The sequence below is a fragment of the Hirundo rustica genome, chromosome 5, assembly GCF_015227805.2.
Source record: "Hirundo rustica isolate bHirRus1 chromosome 5, bHirRus1.pri.v3, whole genome shotgun sequence".
Classification (NCBI taxonomy): domain Eukaryota; kingdom Metazoa; phylum Chordata; class Aves; order Passeriformes; family Hirundinidae; genus Hirundo; species Hirundo rustica.
The window spans coordinates 1,319,786-1,334,285 of record NC_053454.1 but is presented as its reverse complement, the minus strand read 5'-3'; the positions used below and the strand labels follow the sequence as shown (position 1 = coordinate 1,334,285).

At 68.6% G+C, this 14,500-nt stretch overlaps 3 protein-coding genes across 3 annotated transcripts in view; 2 read left to right on the top strand and 1 right to left on the bottom strand.

Annotated features, from left to right (window-relative positions):
* LOC120752684 (dedicator of cytokinesis protein 2-like) overlaps nucleotides 1-2,431 on the bottom strand; it is a 46,213-nt gene extending 43,782 nt beyond the window's left edge. Inside the window, exons 1-5 of the mRNA XM_040064129.1 lie at nucleotides 2,245-2,431; nucleotides 708-791; nucleotides 557-597; nucleotides 260-315; nucleotides 74-170 (exon numbers count right to left, since the gene is read on the bottom strand). Of these exons, the coding sequence (XP_039920063.1) occupies nucleotides 74-170; nucleotides 260-315; nucleotides 557-597; nucleotides 708-791; nucleotides 2,245-2,431 (465 nt within the window). The remainder of the gene's footprint in view (nucleotides 1-73; nucleotides 171-259; nucleotides 316-556; nucleotides 598-707; nucleotides 792-2,244) is intronic.
* A 2,160-nt stretch (nucleotides 2,432-4,591) lies between these two features.
* On the top strand, nucleotides 4,592-10,658 carry DQX1 (DEAQ-box RNA dependent ATPase 1). Its single transcript, XM_040064548.2, has 12 exons — nucleotides 4,592-4,834; nucleotides 5,224-5,530; nucleotides 6,494-6,687; nucleotides 6,856-7,231; nucleotides 7,402-7,641; nucleotides 7,806-7,905; nucleotides 8,018-8,173; nucleotides 8,319-8,510; nucleotides 8,603-8,728; nucleotides 9,813-10,003; nucleotides 10,087-10,277; nucleotides 10,357-10,658. The coding sequence occupies exons 2-12, from the start codon at nucleotides 5,240-5,242 to the stop codon at nucleotides 10,535-10,537; spliced, it is 2,238 nt and encodes a 745-aa protein (XP_039920482.1). The 5' UTR covers nucleotides 4,592-4,834; nucleotides 5,224-5,239; the 3' UTR covers nucleotides 10,538-10,658.
* Nucleotides 10,659-12,499: 1,841 nt separating this feature from the next.
* LOC120752683 (interleukin-12 subunit beta-like) lies at nucleotides 12,500-14,343 on the top strand. The gene is made up of 6 exons (XM_040064128.1): nucleotides 12,500-12,569; nucleotides 12,895-13,116; nucleotides 13,322-13,430; nucleotides 13,514-13,695; nucleotides 13,798-13,946; nucleotides 14,203-14,343. Exons 1-6 carry the CDS (start codon nucleotides 12,500-12,502, stop codon nucleotides 14,341-14,343), a joined length of 873 nt encoding a protein of 290 aa, XP_039920062.1.
* The last annotated feature ends 157 nt before the right edge of the window (nucleotides 14,344-14,500 follow it).

Genomic DNA, 14,500 nt, shown 5'->3' with positions numbered 1-14,500 from the left:
CGTCACGGCGGCCACCAGGGTGTCCCCACCCTGCTCCCAGATCCCCCCCTGCACCCAGACCCTCGTCCCTCACCACATAGAGCTGCTTCCAGATGGTGGCCCACTCCCACAGCGTGGTGGTGATCTCCTGCACCGTGGGCATCTCTGCGGGCACCACGCTCTCCTCCACCCTGGAGGAGGCACAGGCACCCCTGCAGCGCCCCAGCACCACACTGACCCCGCAAGGGGCAGAAGGTGAAGCCCACTGCCCCATACCTACCCTCGCTGCTCCACCACGGTGCCCTTCAGCCGGATCAGCGAGGCCGGGAAAATGCCCTGAGGGAGCCAGAGCCGTCAGCACCCCTGGGTTGGGAGCCGTTCCTCCGGGGGGGCACAGCTGGGGGCTCCCAATGCCAGCCTGCCAGGCCCCCTGCACCCCTCGAACTCCAGCATCCCCCCAGGGACAAGGCAAGCCGCTGTCTGTGCCCCTTCTGCCCCCGCAGACACCCGGCAGGGACAGGGGAAGCCACCAGCAGTGCCCCTCCTGTCTCCAGAACCCCAGCATCCCCTCACCTACCCGGGCAGCCCTGTTCCGGAGCGAGTACCCGCAGTACCAGCCTGCGAGGGGAGGGGACATCGTCAGCCAGGGACAAAGCTTTGTCCCCGCTGCAGGGACAAAGGAGGGCGCGGGAAGCCACGTTGGGGTGTACCCCGGGGGTCCCCCTTACCCTCGGAGGCCTGCAGGATGTGCACCATCTCCCCGATCTGCAGCGGGAGGTGATGCTCCTTGGTGCGAGGGAAGTTCCACACGGCTGTGGGAAGAGGGGCTGGGAGCTGGGATCCCTGCCTGGAGCCCCTCACCAGCCTCCTGGGGCCCTGTGCACCTGCACCCCACGGCCAGCTCCCCCAACAGCACCCCAGCCCTACAAACACCCTGAGACCCCCGAGCACACCGACCCCACACCCAGGAGAGCCACGGCACAGCCCGCACAGGACCGGGCACAGCAGAAGCCCCCAGCCCCCTTTTTAGCACCCAGGGGTCCCTTAGGAGACCCCCCTCCTGCCTGCCAGCTCGACCACGGGTGTTGGTGGTCCTGCTCCTGGCACAGGGAATGCAGGGGGGACAAGTGCCAGCCGAGCCCCTGCCCAGGGCTGGTGGCCCAGGGCCAGTCTGTGTGGGGACAGCGGAGCCGGTGGCAGGGGAGGGGCGCGGTGGGGACAGGAGCTCTCTGGTGGCCAGCCACTTCCTGCCCGGCTGTGCTGCCGTTGTCCTTGTCGCTGTTTCTGGCCGCAGGGACAGCTCTGGGGCAGGCAGCCCTGGTTTGGCCCCAGACTTGGGGACAGTCCCTGCAGCCGGGGATCCCTGCTAGGACCACGCCTGTGCCCACCCTGAGACCCAGCCAGGGGCCAGCTCACGCTGCAGCACCCCCAGACCCACCTGGCTCGTCGGGACCCCTCATGCTGACCCTCACACCTCGGGGCACCGGGAGCCCCGAGGTCCCACGGGACCCCTCCCATCACCCTGCACTCCCCACGAAGAGCCTGAGCCAGCTGGGACCAGCAGCAGCTCAGCCCTCGCTCAGCTGCTGCCCAGGACCCTGCAGAAGCTCAGCCCTGGCTCCAGCACTGCAGAAAGTGCAAGGGAAGGGTGCAGGAAACGGCCCCCACAAGAAACGGGAAGAAGCACAGAGCCAGCAGAAGCTGGGGGTGCTGCGGGGAGTGGAGGAGCCCAGGGCTGGTGCAGGGCACGGGGAGCCCATGCTGAGGGTGCTGCAAGGAATGGGGGTACCCAGGGCTTTGCTGAGGCAGCTGCAAAGCCACAGCTGGAACCTAAAGAAAATTATTGGGGTGTCTCAAGGCTCCTCTAGAGCCTCAGCAGCCAGGCTGAGCCCAAAACCACAGCCTGGAGGGGAGCCAAGTCCCCACCCCAGCACTTCCCACCCCCAGCAGCACCACTCCTGGCATGTCCTGCTGGCCCCTGTCCTGCCCGGTCCCCTTCCCCGAGCGTTCTGTCACCAGCCCTGCAGCCCCCACCCCGGTTTGTTCCTGCACCCAGCGCCGCAGGGACCTTGCCCTCATCTCACATCACCCCACAGCGGCACCAGCTCGGCACCAGCGCTGCCATCACCCACCCAGCTGCCACCGCCGGAGCCACGGGAGGATGTCACCCCACCCTGAGCGCCCCATCCCGCCAGCCCTGCGCCCCTCCAGCCGAGAGGACACCCCCCCAAGGGCGCCCGCAGCCCCCACTCACCCACGCCGTACTTCTCCTTGGTGGGCAGCCAGGGCGCCATGGCCACCGGGGCACCGGGGCTGTGCCGCGGGGACCGGGGCGCTGCCGGGCCGCTGGCGGTTCCTCCTGCCACGCTCCCCGCATCACGTGTATCCCCCCAACTTGTGAAACCTCCGCTTCCTCAGTGCGCTCCGAGCGCCGGGGTCCCCACCGCACCATTCCGGAGCAGCGTGGTGGGGATGGAGCCCCCGCAGCGCCCGCCCGAGGGGCCACTGGAGAGACGGCTGCGGTCACCGGAGCGGTGGCACCGCACACGGGTGGGCCCGTGCCGGCCGTGAGGCTCCCGACCGGCGCTGCTGGGACGAGGTTTCTGCCCTTCTGGGTCCATATTTCCATCCCTCGGTGCATGCCCTCGGGACCCCCCGAGCCCCCCGAGTGCTGCTCCCACAGATGGACACGTGTCTCTCTCTCTCCATCAGTGCACTCGGCTCCTTCCCTGCATCCCCACGTCCTCGAGGCCCCCTGACACCTGAGCCTGCTCTGGGGTCACCCCCAGCCCCATGGGACAACCCCCAGCCCCAGGACAGACCCCCTGACCCAAAGGAGAGCAGGAGGACAAGGAGAGCCCCGAGGGAGACCGGGTGGGTGCGGGATCAGCCAAAAGCGGGCACAACGCGATCCCGCCGTGGCATTCCGGTGTCACCGCGTGTCCTCGGGTGACTTTATGATGTTTGTATCCCCAACTGTCTGTTCTGTCTGTGCTGTATATTGAGTTCTGTGCCTTTAAGACCGGTTCTGGGAACAAGGAGAAGCGCGGAGTTTGTTTTGAGAGAACTGCCTGACTCCTGCACATCCTTCTCCGGACCTTGGAGAGACTGCAGGACAGAGATCTTTTTGCTTTTAGTTAGTTTCAGCTAGCTACGGCAGAGAAGTTCCCTGGACTGTTTTTTTTCCTTTTTTTCTTGGAGCTGTTTAAATCTGCTCTGGACTGAAAAAACCCAGGGGATCACTGGGGGCTGCACCTGCGGCCCACCGGGGCCTGGACCTCGGCATTTTCCAGCAGCGCCAGAGGGACTGGGACTGAGGAGAGACTGAGAGAGAGCCGAACTACACCCACGATAAGAACTTTCTCAATTTGCCATCTCACTCCAAAACGAGAGGTGTTATTGTTTCATGTTATTAATTCTTTATACTTGTGTGCACTTTGTTTGTTAAGTAAAATAGTTTTTTCCACTTTTCTCCGAGGAAGTTCTTAACGGACCGGTTGGAGGGTGGGGCCGTTTGGGTTTGCCCCCACGGAGGGATCCCATCCAGGGGTTTTCTCCCAAATTTGCCCTAAACCAGGACACAGGGCCGAGGTGCGAGGGCGGGACGCGCGGGAGCAAAGCCCGGGATGTGCCGCCAGATCCCCGCCACCGCACGGGGCTGGCAGCACCGGGGGTGAACGGAAGGAAACGTGCCACGGGCACCGGCGTGCGGGGTTTGCCGGGGCTCTCGGAGAGCATGAACAGCAGACGTGGCGCTTCCCCGCAGCCTCCGAGGTTCCCGGTTCCCGATTCCCGCAGTCCCGGGGCCAGCAGGCACCGCTCGATGCCCACCCGGCGCTGCCCGGTGCACGGTCCCTGCCCGGTGCGCGGCTCTGCCCCGCGGCCCCGGCGGGAGCTCTGGCCGGGCCGGGCCGCCCGGGCCGTTCTCCGGTCAGGGAGCTCCACCTGCCGGTCCCGCCGGGAGCCGCCGCGGCCGCGGCAGCTGCTCCGGGTGCGAGGCGCCGGTACGGGATGCCCGGCATGGGGATGCCCGGCCACGATACGCCCCGTGAGGGTACGGGATGCCCCGCTCCGGCAGCAGGATGCCCAGGACCAGTATGACCAGCACCATTACGGGATGCTCCGGTACGGAAGGACCGACACCGGTACGGGATACCCGGCTCCGGTACACCCGACAGCAGTATACGATGTCCCGCATGGGGATGCCCGGCACCGCTACGGGATGCGCCAGTACAAGGTGCCCGGCTCCGCTACGCGCGGTCCCGCACCGGGATGCTCAGATCCAGTACGGGATGTCCCACACCAGCACCGAGATGTCCGGTACCGGGAAGAAGCCCGGTCCGAACGGGCGCTGCGGGCGGGCTGGGCTCGAAGCCGTAGACCGGAGGCGGCAGCGGAGGGCGGAGGGCGATGGCAGGGCGGGGCGGCGGGCGGGGCCGGGAGCGCTGCCGGCGGTACCGGAGCTCCCGGCGGGTCCCGCGCGCTCCCGTCCCGCCGCCACATCCGGGCCCCGCCCGGCGCGAGCGCTGATTGGCCGCCGCGGGCGGGGCACGTGACGGCGTGGGGGCGGTCACGTGACCGCGTCCCCCCCGGCAGGGCCCGCGGTGGCGCGCGCAGGTGAGCGGCGGGACCGGACCCGGAACCGGAACCGGCGCCGGAACCGGGGCAGCGGCTCCGGGAGGGTGCGGGGGACCCGCCCCTGACACGCCCCCGACCCGCCCTCTCCGCTCCACTCCGCTCCTCTCCGCTGAGGTCCGGCCCGGTGCCGGTGCTCAGGGGCTCGGTCCGGACCGTCCCGTGCAGGTTCTCCGCCGACCCGGTTCGGCCCGTGCCGTTCGGGACCTACCTTCCCAAGGTGTCCGCCTTGTCCCGCAACCCCTGTCCCCGGCCTCGGTCCTGTCCCCACGCACAGCCCTGTCCGGTCTCCGCACTCTGCTCGATCCTGCGAGGCTCTCCCGGTGCCCCATCCCCTTTCCCCGGTTCCCCTCCCGCCCTCCCGCCGGTTCCCTGCCCGTTCTCCTGGTCCCGCACACTCCGTGGTTCTATTCCTGGTCTCCGCGGCCGTGTCACCCCTCCGCACCTGTCCTTGCCCCTGTGCCCGCATCCCCCGCCCGGCCCCGGTACCCGCGGGTACCCCCTCCTCGCGGGACGGGACGTGGCACTGGGCTGCACCGGGCTCCTTCCCGGCACGTAGGCGAGGGTGGGTCAGCTCCGGTCCCGCTCCACCCCCGCCCGCCCTCGCAGCTCCGGTGTCCCCGCCATGGCCGGCTACGGGGCCCCGGGCGCCCTGCCCGCGCCGAGCGGCCCCGGCTCCGCGCTGGAGGAGGAGGAGGAGGAGGAGGAGGATGAAGACCCATCCCTGAGCTGCGACGGCGACCTGGAGGTGAACCCCTACGACGGGCTGCCCTTCTCCTCCCGTTACTATGAGCTGCTGCGGCAGCGCCGGGAGCTGCCGGTGTGGACCACAAAGTACAGCTTCATGGAACACCTGGAGGGCAACAGCGGCATCGTGTTGGTGTCCGGACCCCCCGGTACCGGCAAGAGCACCCAGGTGAGGGCGGCGAGGGCAGCCCCTGAGCCCTGGCACGCACAGAGAGGGTGCCGGGCCCCCGGGAACGCTGCACTGAGCCCGGCGGGGTGAGCGGGCACCGTGATGTGCTTGGGACCGGCGCTGGGCTCCGGGCAAAGCCGGGAAGCGCCGCAACGGGAGGGGGGAACGGGATGGGGGAACGGGCCCTCCCGGGGCTGGCGGTGTCAAATCCCTCCCGCCTGCCCCAGGGAGCTGGTCCCGGCTGCTGGTGACGCTCGGGGACGGCACCTGGCAGACTTTGACCGGGGATGGCGGCGGAGCGGCGGCTGTTGCGGGGCCAGAATGGGCTGGGTCGCCGCGGGCTATCGGGGTGTTGGCCCTGGGCTCGAGGTGTTCAAGCAAATCACCTGCCTGGGTGTGACCCGCTGAGCTTCTGGGGCTGGGCTGGCGCTGCCAGGTTTGGGGAACAAAGCCCCTGTGCGGGCCCCAGGGCCGGCGTTTTTGCGTGCAGCGCCCTGCCTGCAGTCCCTGCAGGGCCCTGGGGACACTGAGGCACTGCTCGTGGAGGGCTCAGAGGTGACAGGAGGAAGCAGGACTCGGGTCCCTGGTGCCAAAGGGACATTGCGTGGCCTTGGCACTGTCCCACGCCATCAGGCCAGGCGCTTGGCTAGCAGCTGCTCCCTGGTGATCCCTTCCCCGTCTCTCTGTGGGGTTTCCCAGGCCATTGTCCCCTGTCCCTAACGCGAGAGCAGGGTCACGGTGCCCCACACTGGGGCAGGAAGCTGCAGGTGTGGGGCCACAGCTCTCCTGTGGGGCTCAGAGGTGACAGGAGTGGGGAGGGACGATCCTGCCTGAGCTACGAGTGCCTCTGGCCCTGGAGATCCCGCAGCCAGATCCACGGGGAGGGTCCCCGTGCCCTTTCGAGGTGCACGGCAGGGAGGGGACGGTCCTGGAGCCACGCCGCCCCTTGCCCTGTCCCCGCAGATCCCTCAGTGGTGCGCCGAGTACGCCCTGTCCATGCGCTTCGCCCACGGGCTGGTGGCCTGCACCCAGCCCCACAGCCTGGCCGCCCTCAGCCTCTCGCTGCGCGTGGCCGACGAGATGGACCTGAACCTGGGCCACGAGGTGGGCTACTGCGTGCCCCACGAGGACTGCTGCACCGCCGACACCATCCTCAGGTACGGGGAGGGACGGCGGGGCCCGCGCCGGGAGCGCGGCGCCCTAATCCCGCTGAGCTCCTCCTAATCCCTTAATCCAGCCTGGCCTCGCCGGCCGCCGCGGGGAGGGGGCGAGGCGTTCCCCCCGCAAGCCGGGGGGTCCGCGCTGATGGGGCGGGGCCGCCTCAGGTTCTGCTCGGACGAGATGCTGCTGCGGGAGATGACGTCGGACCCGCTGCTGCGGCAGTACGGGGTGGTGGTGCTGGACGAGGCGCAGGAGCGCACGGTGCCCACGGACGCGCTGCTGGGGCTGCTCAAGGACGTGCTGCGCCAGCGCCCGGCCCTGCGGCTCGTGGTGGTCACCTCGCCCGCCCTGGAGCCGCGGCTGCGAGCTTTCTGCGGGGATCCGCCCGTGGTGCGGGTGCCGGGGCGCGGCTCCCCGCCACAGCTGCTCTACCGCGAGCCGCCGGCGCACGGGAGCGTGGCCGCCGCCTGTCAGGCCGTGCTGGACATCCACCGGCGCCAGGAGCCCGGCCACGTCCTCGTCTTCCTGGCCAGCGAGCAGGTGGGCTGACAGGGAACAGGGCAGGGGAGGTTTGGGCTGTACCTCCCAGTGGAGAGCTGGGGTTAAACTGGGGGAGCCGGGACTCCTTTGCAGTGGGAGGCGGGTGCGGCACCCTGAGCTGGGAACGGGGACGCTGCAGGTGTCACTTGTGCCCCCTCGTCCTCGCCCAGGAGGTCTCGGAGTGCTGCGCTGCCATCCAGACGGAGGCCGCGGCGCTGAGCCCGGCGCTGGGCCCGCTGCTGGTGCTGCCGCTGCACCCCGGCGTGGGCCGGGCGGCGCAGCGGCTCTACGAGGAGGCACCCGAGGAGAGCCGGGAGCGGCGCGTCGTCGTCACCCACTGCCTCGGGGACTCGTCCTTCTCGCTGGGCACCGTGCGCTTCGTCGTCGACTCGGGGCTGGAGCTGCGCAGCGTGAGTGGGACACCACGGGTGGGGGTCTGGGTCTGCCCTGGAGCGTGGTGGGCCGTGGGATCCTCCCCGCCATGAGGTGGCAGCGGTGACCCTGCACTGACAGGTGAGGGGCCTTGGGGAATGGCAGGCGTCCCCTGCAGTGTCCCGCTCGCCGCCTCCCACAGGTGTACAACCCCCGCATCCGCGCCGAGTCCCAGGTGCTGCGGCCCATCAGCCGGAGCCAGGCCGAGTCACGCATGCAGCGAGCCGCCGGCAGCCCCCCGGGTGAGAGCCCCCTGCTCCTGCGTGCCCCCATCAGGGCTGCCGGCGGCCCCTGGCCCCACCTGCTCGCGCCGCTGCCCCATCCCTGTCCCACCTGGTGGCCTCTGCCCTGCAGGCACCTGCCTGCGCCTGTACTCGGAGGCCTTTGAGCAGCGCCTGCCCCCCAGCCCCGCGCCCCACGTCGGCGAGACCAGCCTGAGCCGCCTCGTGTTGCTGCTGAAGCGCCTGGACATCGCCGACATGGGCCAGTGTGACTTCCTCGACCGCCCAGGTGGAGCCCACGGGGGCCAGGCATGGCGTGGGGGGCTGGAGCAGAGGGGCATGACGGGGCAGCCGTGGCTGCGGCCTGGGTTGTCCCTGGAGAGGGGCTGGGGGCCCAGCAGGATGGGCAAAGCTGCCTTGACATCCCACGCCAGCCCCCGAGTCGCTGATGCAAGCGCTGGAGGACCTGGACTACCTGGCAGCCCTGGATGACGACGGGAATCTGTCGGAGGTGGGGATCATCATGTCGGAGTTCCCGCTGGACCCGCAGCTGGCCAAGGCCCTCATCGCCTCCTGCGAGTTCGACTGCGTGGAGGAGATGGTCAGCCTGGCTGCCATGCTCACAGGTACTGCCTGGGGGGCCTGGGGTGGCCCTCAGGAGCCAGCGCCACCAGGGAGGTGCTGGGGGCACACAGTGACCCCCTCTGCCCGCCCCCAGCGTCCCCCTGCTTCGTGCCCCTGTCCACGCACCTGGAGGAGGCCGTGGCCCTGCGCCGGCGGACGCTGCTGCACCCCAACGGGGACCACTTCACCCTCATCAACATCTTCAATGCCTTCCAGCAGCGTGAGTGTGGGCAGGGGCTGGGGGGCTTGCACACCCCTCTGGGCATCCCACAGACCCCTTTGTGTCCCCTGTATCCCCTGCCCACGCCCCCTCACGTGTCCCTGCCCTGGAGCTACATTCCTGAGCCCATCCCGGTGCCCAGCCTGGCTGAGGGAGGATCTGGGGTGGTGCCAGCTCTAGGCTGGAGGCTGTGCTCTCTGCTCAGTCCCTGTCAGCATTGTGTGAAGGGGTCACACACACGGGGAGCAGCAGTGCTTCCCTGTTTCCAGGCCCCCAGGCAGGTGGGCTCTCTGCTCATCCCCATGGCACCACTGTCTTGTCCCCATGTCACTGCCCTCGCTGTGCCATCCCTGTCCCCACGTCACAGCCCCCGCTGTTACATCCCTGTCCCCATGTCACTGACCCTGCTGTGCCATCCCTGTCCCATTGCTGCCCCCACTATCCCATCTCTGTCCCCGTGTCACTGCCCCTGCTGTGCCATCCCTGTCCCCAAATCACAATCCCCACTGTGCCATCCTTGTCCCTGCTGTGCCATCCCCACGTCACTGTCCCCACTATCCCATCCCCGTCCCCGTGTCACTGCTCCCACTGTGCCATCCCCATCCGCACATCACTGCCCCGGCTGTGACAGCCCCATGTCACTGCCCCCGCTATCCCATCTCTCTCCCCACATCACTGACCCCTCTGTGCCATCCCTGTCCCATTGCTGCCCCCACTATCCCATCTCTGTCCCCGTGTCACTGCCCCTGCTATCCCATCCCTGTCCCCACATCACTGACCCCTCTGTGCCATCCCTGTCCCATTGCTGCCCCCACTATCCCATCTCTGTCCCCATGTCACTGCCCCCGCTATCCCATCCCTGTCCCCACATCACTGACCCCTCTGTGCCATCCCTGTCCCGTTGCTGCCTCCACTATACCATCCCTGTCCCATGTCACTGTCCCCCCATGCCATCTCCATGTCACTGCCCCCGCTGTCCCATCCCCACCTCACTGTCCCCACTATCCCATCCCTGTCCCTGTGTCCCTGCCCACCCTGTCCCATCCCCGTCCCCACCTCACTGCCCCCGCTGTCCCTCCCTCAGACGCGGGGGACGAGGGCTGGTGCCGGAAGCACGGCGTGTGCTCCGAGGCGCTGCGCCTGGCGGGCACCGTGCGTGCCGAGCTGCTCGAGGTCATGCGCCGCATCGAGCTCCCAGTGTCCCCACCCGCCTTCGGCTCCGACGCCAACGCCCTCAACATCCAGCGGGCCCTCATCTCCGGCTACTTCCTCAAGGTGGGCCCCGGGGGCTGCGAGGAGTTATGTGGGGCAGCTGTGGGGGTGTTCCAGCCACCCCGCTCCCTCCTGGTCCCTCCCAGGTCGCCCGGGACATCGACGGCTCCGGAAACTACGTGATGCTGACGCACAAGCACGTGGCACACCTGGCCCCGGCCTGCGGGTACCTGCTGCGGCCGCCCCCGCGCCGCCTGCCCCCCTGGGTGCTCTACCACGAGTTCACCATCTCTCAGGACAACTGCCTGCGCGTGGTCTCAGAGATCCAGCCCCAGATGTGAGCAGGCGGGGAGGGGACAGCTCCTTACGGGGAGGGGACACCTGTAGCCGGCTCTGACCCCGCGCTGTCCTCGCAGGCTGGCGGAGTTGGCCCCGCAGTATTACCTGAGCAACCTGCCGCCCAGCGAGGGCCGGGACCTGCTGATGGAGCTGCGGGAGAAGGTGGTGGCAGTGGAGGATGCGCCGGCAGAGCCAGAGCTGGCGGCAGAGGCGGCCGGACGCGAGGATGAGCAGGGGGACGTCTGCGTCCTGCAGTGAGCCGGAGCACCGGAGCCCCGCGGCGGGGGCTGCCTGGGCTTGGCCATGACCCTGGGGACAGGGGAGCCCCGGGGAGGCCCCAGGGGGAGCTGTGTGGCTGCAGGGGCTGTCCCAGGTCCCACGGAGGCGCGGGCACCGCCCGGCGCTGCCTCGGCGCTGCGCCGCGGTCAGTCGTGGGCCAGCGGCCGCGGGGCCACCGCAGCACCTCAGAGCGTGGATTGGGGAGCGCTGGCCCTGGCCAGGGGAGTGGTGCGGGCCCTCCCCACTGGGTTCCTTCACCCCGTCTTTCCCGGGGGTGCTGCGGGGCTGGAGGCGTCGCCTGTCCCGCTCCCCCCGTGCCCGGGGCCGAGGGGCCACGCAAGGGTCCCTCCTGTATAAAGTTTTGTGACCTTTGCTCCTGGCTTCGTGTCTGTGACTGCAGCGAGGGGTCCGGCCGGGGTTGGGTCCATCCTGCTGAGGGATATCACCAGAGAGGGGTCTGGCCAGGGTGGGGTCCATCCTGCTGAGGGATATTGCGACAGAGCGGTCTGGCCGGGGTTGGGTCCATCCTGCTGAGGGATATCACCACCGAGGGGTCTGGCCGGCGTGGGCTCTGTCCGTGCTCCTCCCTTCTCCTGCGAATGGTTTCTGTCCGTGAGGCCTCGCTCCCCTCCCACCTTGTTTCGGGCACCAGCCTGGGGTCCCCACCGTGCTGGGGGCATCTCTGGCCTTTGCATCAGGACTTCCCCTCTGTGGTTGTGGCTCTTCTGCAGAAGCCAAGGGGAAGCTGCGGTTGGCGGGGTGGGGGCGAGCGGCCCCCCGAACCTGCCGCCGGCTCCTGCTTCCCCCAGACAGGGCAGGGCACGGGGGCACCCCCATCCCTCCCTCCCCTTTTTGGGGTCTCCTGCAGTGCTACAGCCAAGGGCTGAGCTGCTGCACAGGAGCCTGGGGGTCCTGGCTCGCCCTCCCCGCCCCGCAGCCCACGCACAGGGGCTTGGCTCTGCCCTGCCCAGAGGTTCCACCGCCCTGTCCTGGCCGCAACGCCTCAAAAGGTGAGAGCTGGGCTCCCCCAGCCTCCCCCAGCCCCCGCTTCCCCTTTGCTTTCTAGGAACTGCAGAAAGTACATGGAAGGGCACAGCGCTCCCCTCCCCAGGGTGGGGTCTGCTGCGTGCCCTCGACAGGGGCTGGCATCAGTGGGGTGGCCGAGGAGCAGCTGGTGACCGTGATGATCTCCGTCCCCATCTCTGCACAGCATCCTACGGGACACGCAGTGGCCCCCAGGAGGGAAGGGAAGGGGTGAGATAACCTGTGCCTCCCCCAGCCACTCTGAGCCTCTGTGGAAAATCTCTCCTCTCTCGCCAGGGAGGTCCAGCCCTGAGCTGCCCCTCTGCAGACCCCCGGCGCGGGTGCTGATAGACCTCACAGGTCCCCCCGCCCCATAGGGGTGCAGACGGAGATGTGCAGACAGACCCTCAGGTGGTGCTGGGGCTCAGGACCCCTCTGAGAGAGCTGGGACCACCCAGAATCCAAACACCAGCCCAGCCCAGCACTGCCCCTTGCCCTGGGGGGGGACCCATCCTCCAGCATTCGGGGCAGGGCAGGGGGTGCCCGGTGCCCCCAGCCCCGGGAAGTACCGGCGGTGAGTCCCAGGGCTGGGTGGGTGGGAGGGTGGGAGGGAGGGAGGCAGGGGGCCTAGCGTGGGTCCCGCTCTCCAGTTCTGAGAACTGTGATGCCGCTGTGGCTGCACCTTGGGGCAGTCCCATGGAGTCCAGCCCAGTATAAGACCGCAGCCCCTGGCCCTGCCGAGCCCACCAGACAGACACACGCAGAGGTAGGCGCAGACCGGGAGGGTTTGGGGGCGTCTCGGGGGGGGATCCTGCTTGGGGGATGCTGCTGCCAGCGCTGGGGGCTCTGCCCTGGCTGTGCCACTCCTCTGGGCTATGTCCAGCTGGGGCTGCCCTTCCCCTCCCTTTCCCTGCGCAGATGCTGGTGCTGGTGGGACTGGTGCTGTTCCTCGTGCCTGCAGAAGCCCTGACTGCCTTCCCCCCGAAGTGTGAGTGCCGCTCCTGGGGCAAGGCCTTGGAGGAGAGACCTCCTGGCTGGGGCAGCTGCAGGGACTGCAGAGGAGGCAGAGGGAGTGCGGGGCATCCCAAACCCACATCCCTCCGATAGGAGTTGGGACAGCTCTGCTGGGAGATTGGAGGACGGGCACAAGGGTGTGTGAGGTGGGTATGGGGTGAGGGAGTGAGGGGACGGATGTAGAGCGCAGGAGCAGGGTCAGCACAGCGTGGTTGTGAGGCCAAGGGGCACTCGGCCCCGCGGTGGATTTGGGGACAACCTGCTCCCCACAGCAGCCTATCTCTGCCTCTCACCTCCAGTCCAGGTGGGGAAGCTCAACCAGGACGTGGTGGTGCGATGTGACACTTCCGAGCCGCGCATCCGCTGGACGCTGAACGGGGAGGAGGAGCCCATGGCCGAACTGGTGCCCGAGGGCCAGAACCTCACCATCCTCGGCTTGGACCTGCCAGCCACCGGCAACTACAGCTGCTGGGCCGGCCCCGTCCTGCTGGACACCACCTACGTGGTGGTCAGCGGCACCTGTACGGAGGGGCTTGGCTGGGGCAGCCGGGCGTCAGGGGGTGGAGGGCTGAGGATGAGGATGAAGAGATTCTCGTGCCCAGCCCGTGGGGCCGCACCGGGCAGGGCTGTGGGGCCGGGGGGAGCCCCACCGGTGTCATGCAGGGAGGGGGCACGGCTCCTGGCCTCACACAGCCCCTGACCTGTCACCCCTCGGGGCCTCCTCAGACGAGGCGGAGATCAACGTGTCCTGCCAGGCCGAGTCCTACAACGGCTCCTTCCACTGCTCCTGGCCCGGGCCACCCTCTGCCATCTTCCACGCCCGCCTCACGCACAGGTGCGTGCCCCAAGAGCCCCCAAACCCACACCAGCACCACGGCCGTCCAGCCCCAAGAGCTGCTGACACCTCCCTCCCCACAGCGACGGCTCCGTGGGGCCGTGGGTGCCGGTGGCCGGTGACCGTGGCCAGTTCAACACCAGTCTGGCAGACCCCTTGTTCTGCCCCTTCGGAGAGGAGCTGCGCCCACTCCAGCTGCACCTGGAGGGGCTCTCGGACACCTCCTACCTCAGCCTCTCCAGGCACTTCTTCCTCCGTGACATTGGTGAGCTCAGGGCAGGAGCAGTGGGGTGAGGTGTGTCCAACAGGTACTGGAGGCTCCACGGGGGGGTCTCAGCCCCTGTTCTGAGCCCCCCTCTGTCCACAGTGCGTCCTGATCCACCCCAGGAGCTGATCCTGCAGCAGCGGGGGGAGCAGCTGCACCTGGCCTGGGCCCCCCCGGCCTCCTGGCCGCTCCCCAAATCCTACTTTGCTCTGCTCTACCACCTGCAGTACGAGCTGCACAACGGCACCCAGGTAACATGGGAGGGGGTCCCTGCCCAGGGGGACCCCGCACAGCCTCCCCCACCCTGCCCCGTGCCCACCCTGCCCCATCCCTGACTCCTCTCCGTGCCTGGGAAGATGCTCGGCCACGGCCTCTCCTCACTCTGCCGCTTCCCTTCTTGGGGTGATGAATTGTCACTCCCGGCTGTCACCCCAGCGCTGCCAGGGTCAGGGGGTGCTGGCCCCCTCCCCGAGGGTCTCCCTAGACCATGCCCTGCCCCCTTTGCAGGTTGAGCAGTTCGTGGAGGGTGCGGAGGAGACGCCGGTGCAGGCGGGGGCGCGGCGGGTGCGCATCAGCTGCCGGGACCCCTACACCCCCCCGGCCTGGAGCCCCTGGAGCGCCTGGATGGGCCTGGATGCACCCCAATAACAGCGGCTTGGAGGGTTCTGACCCCACAAACGGGAACCTCCTTTCCCCAGAACCTCTTACAGCTCGGAAAAGGATTTCTTTTTTTTTTTTCCCCCTATTAAAACTCTGGGGTTGGCTTTGCCACCACAAACCCAGGTCGGTGTCTGTGCGGGAATGG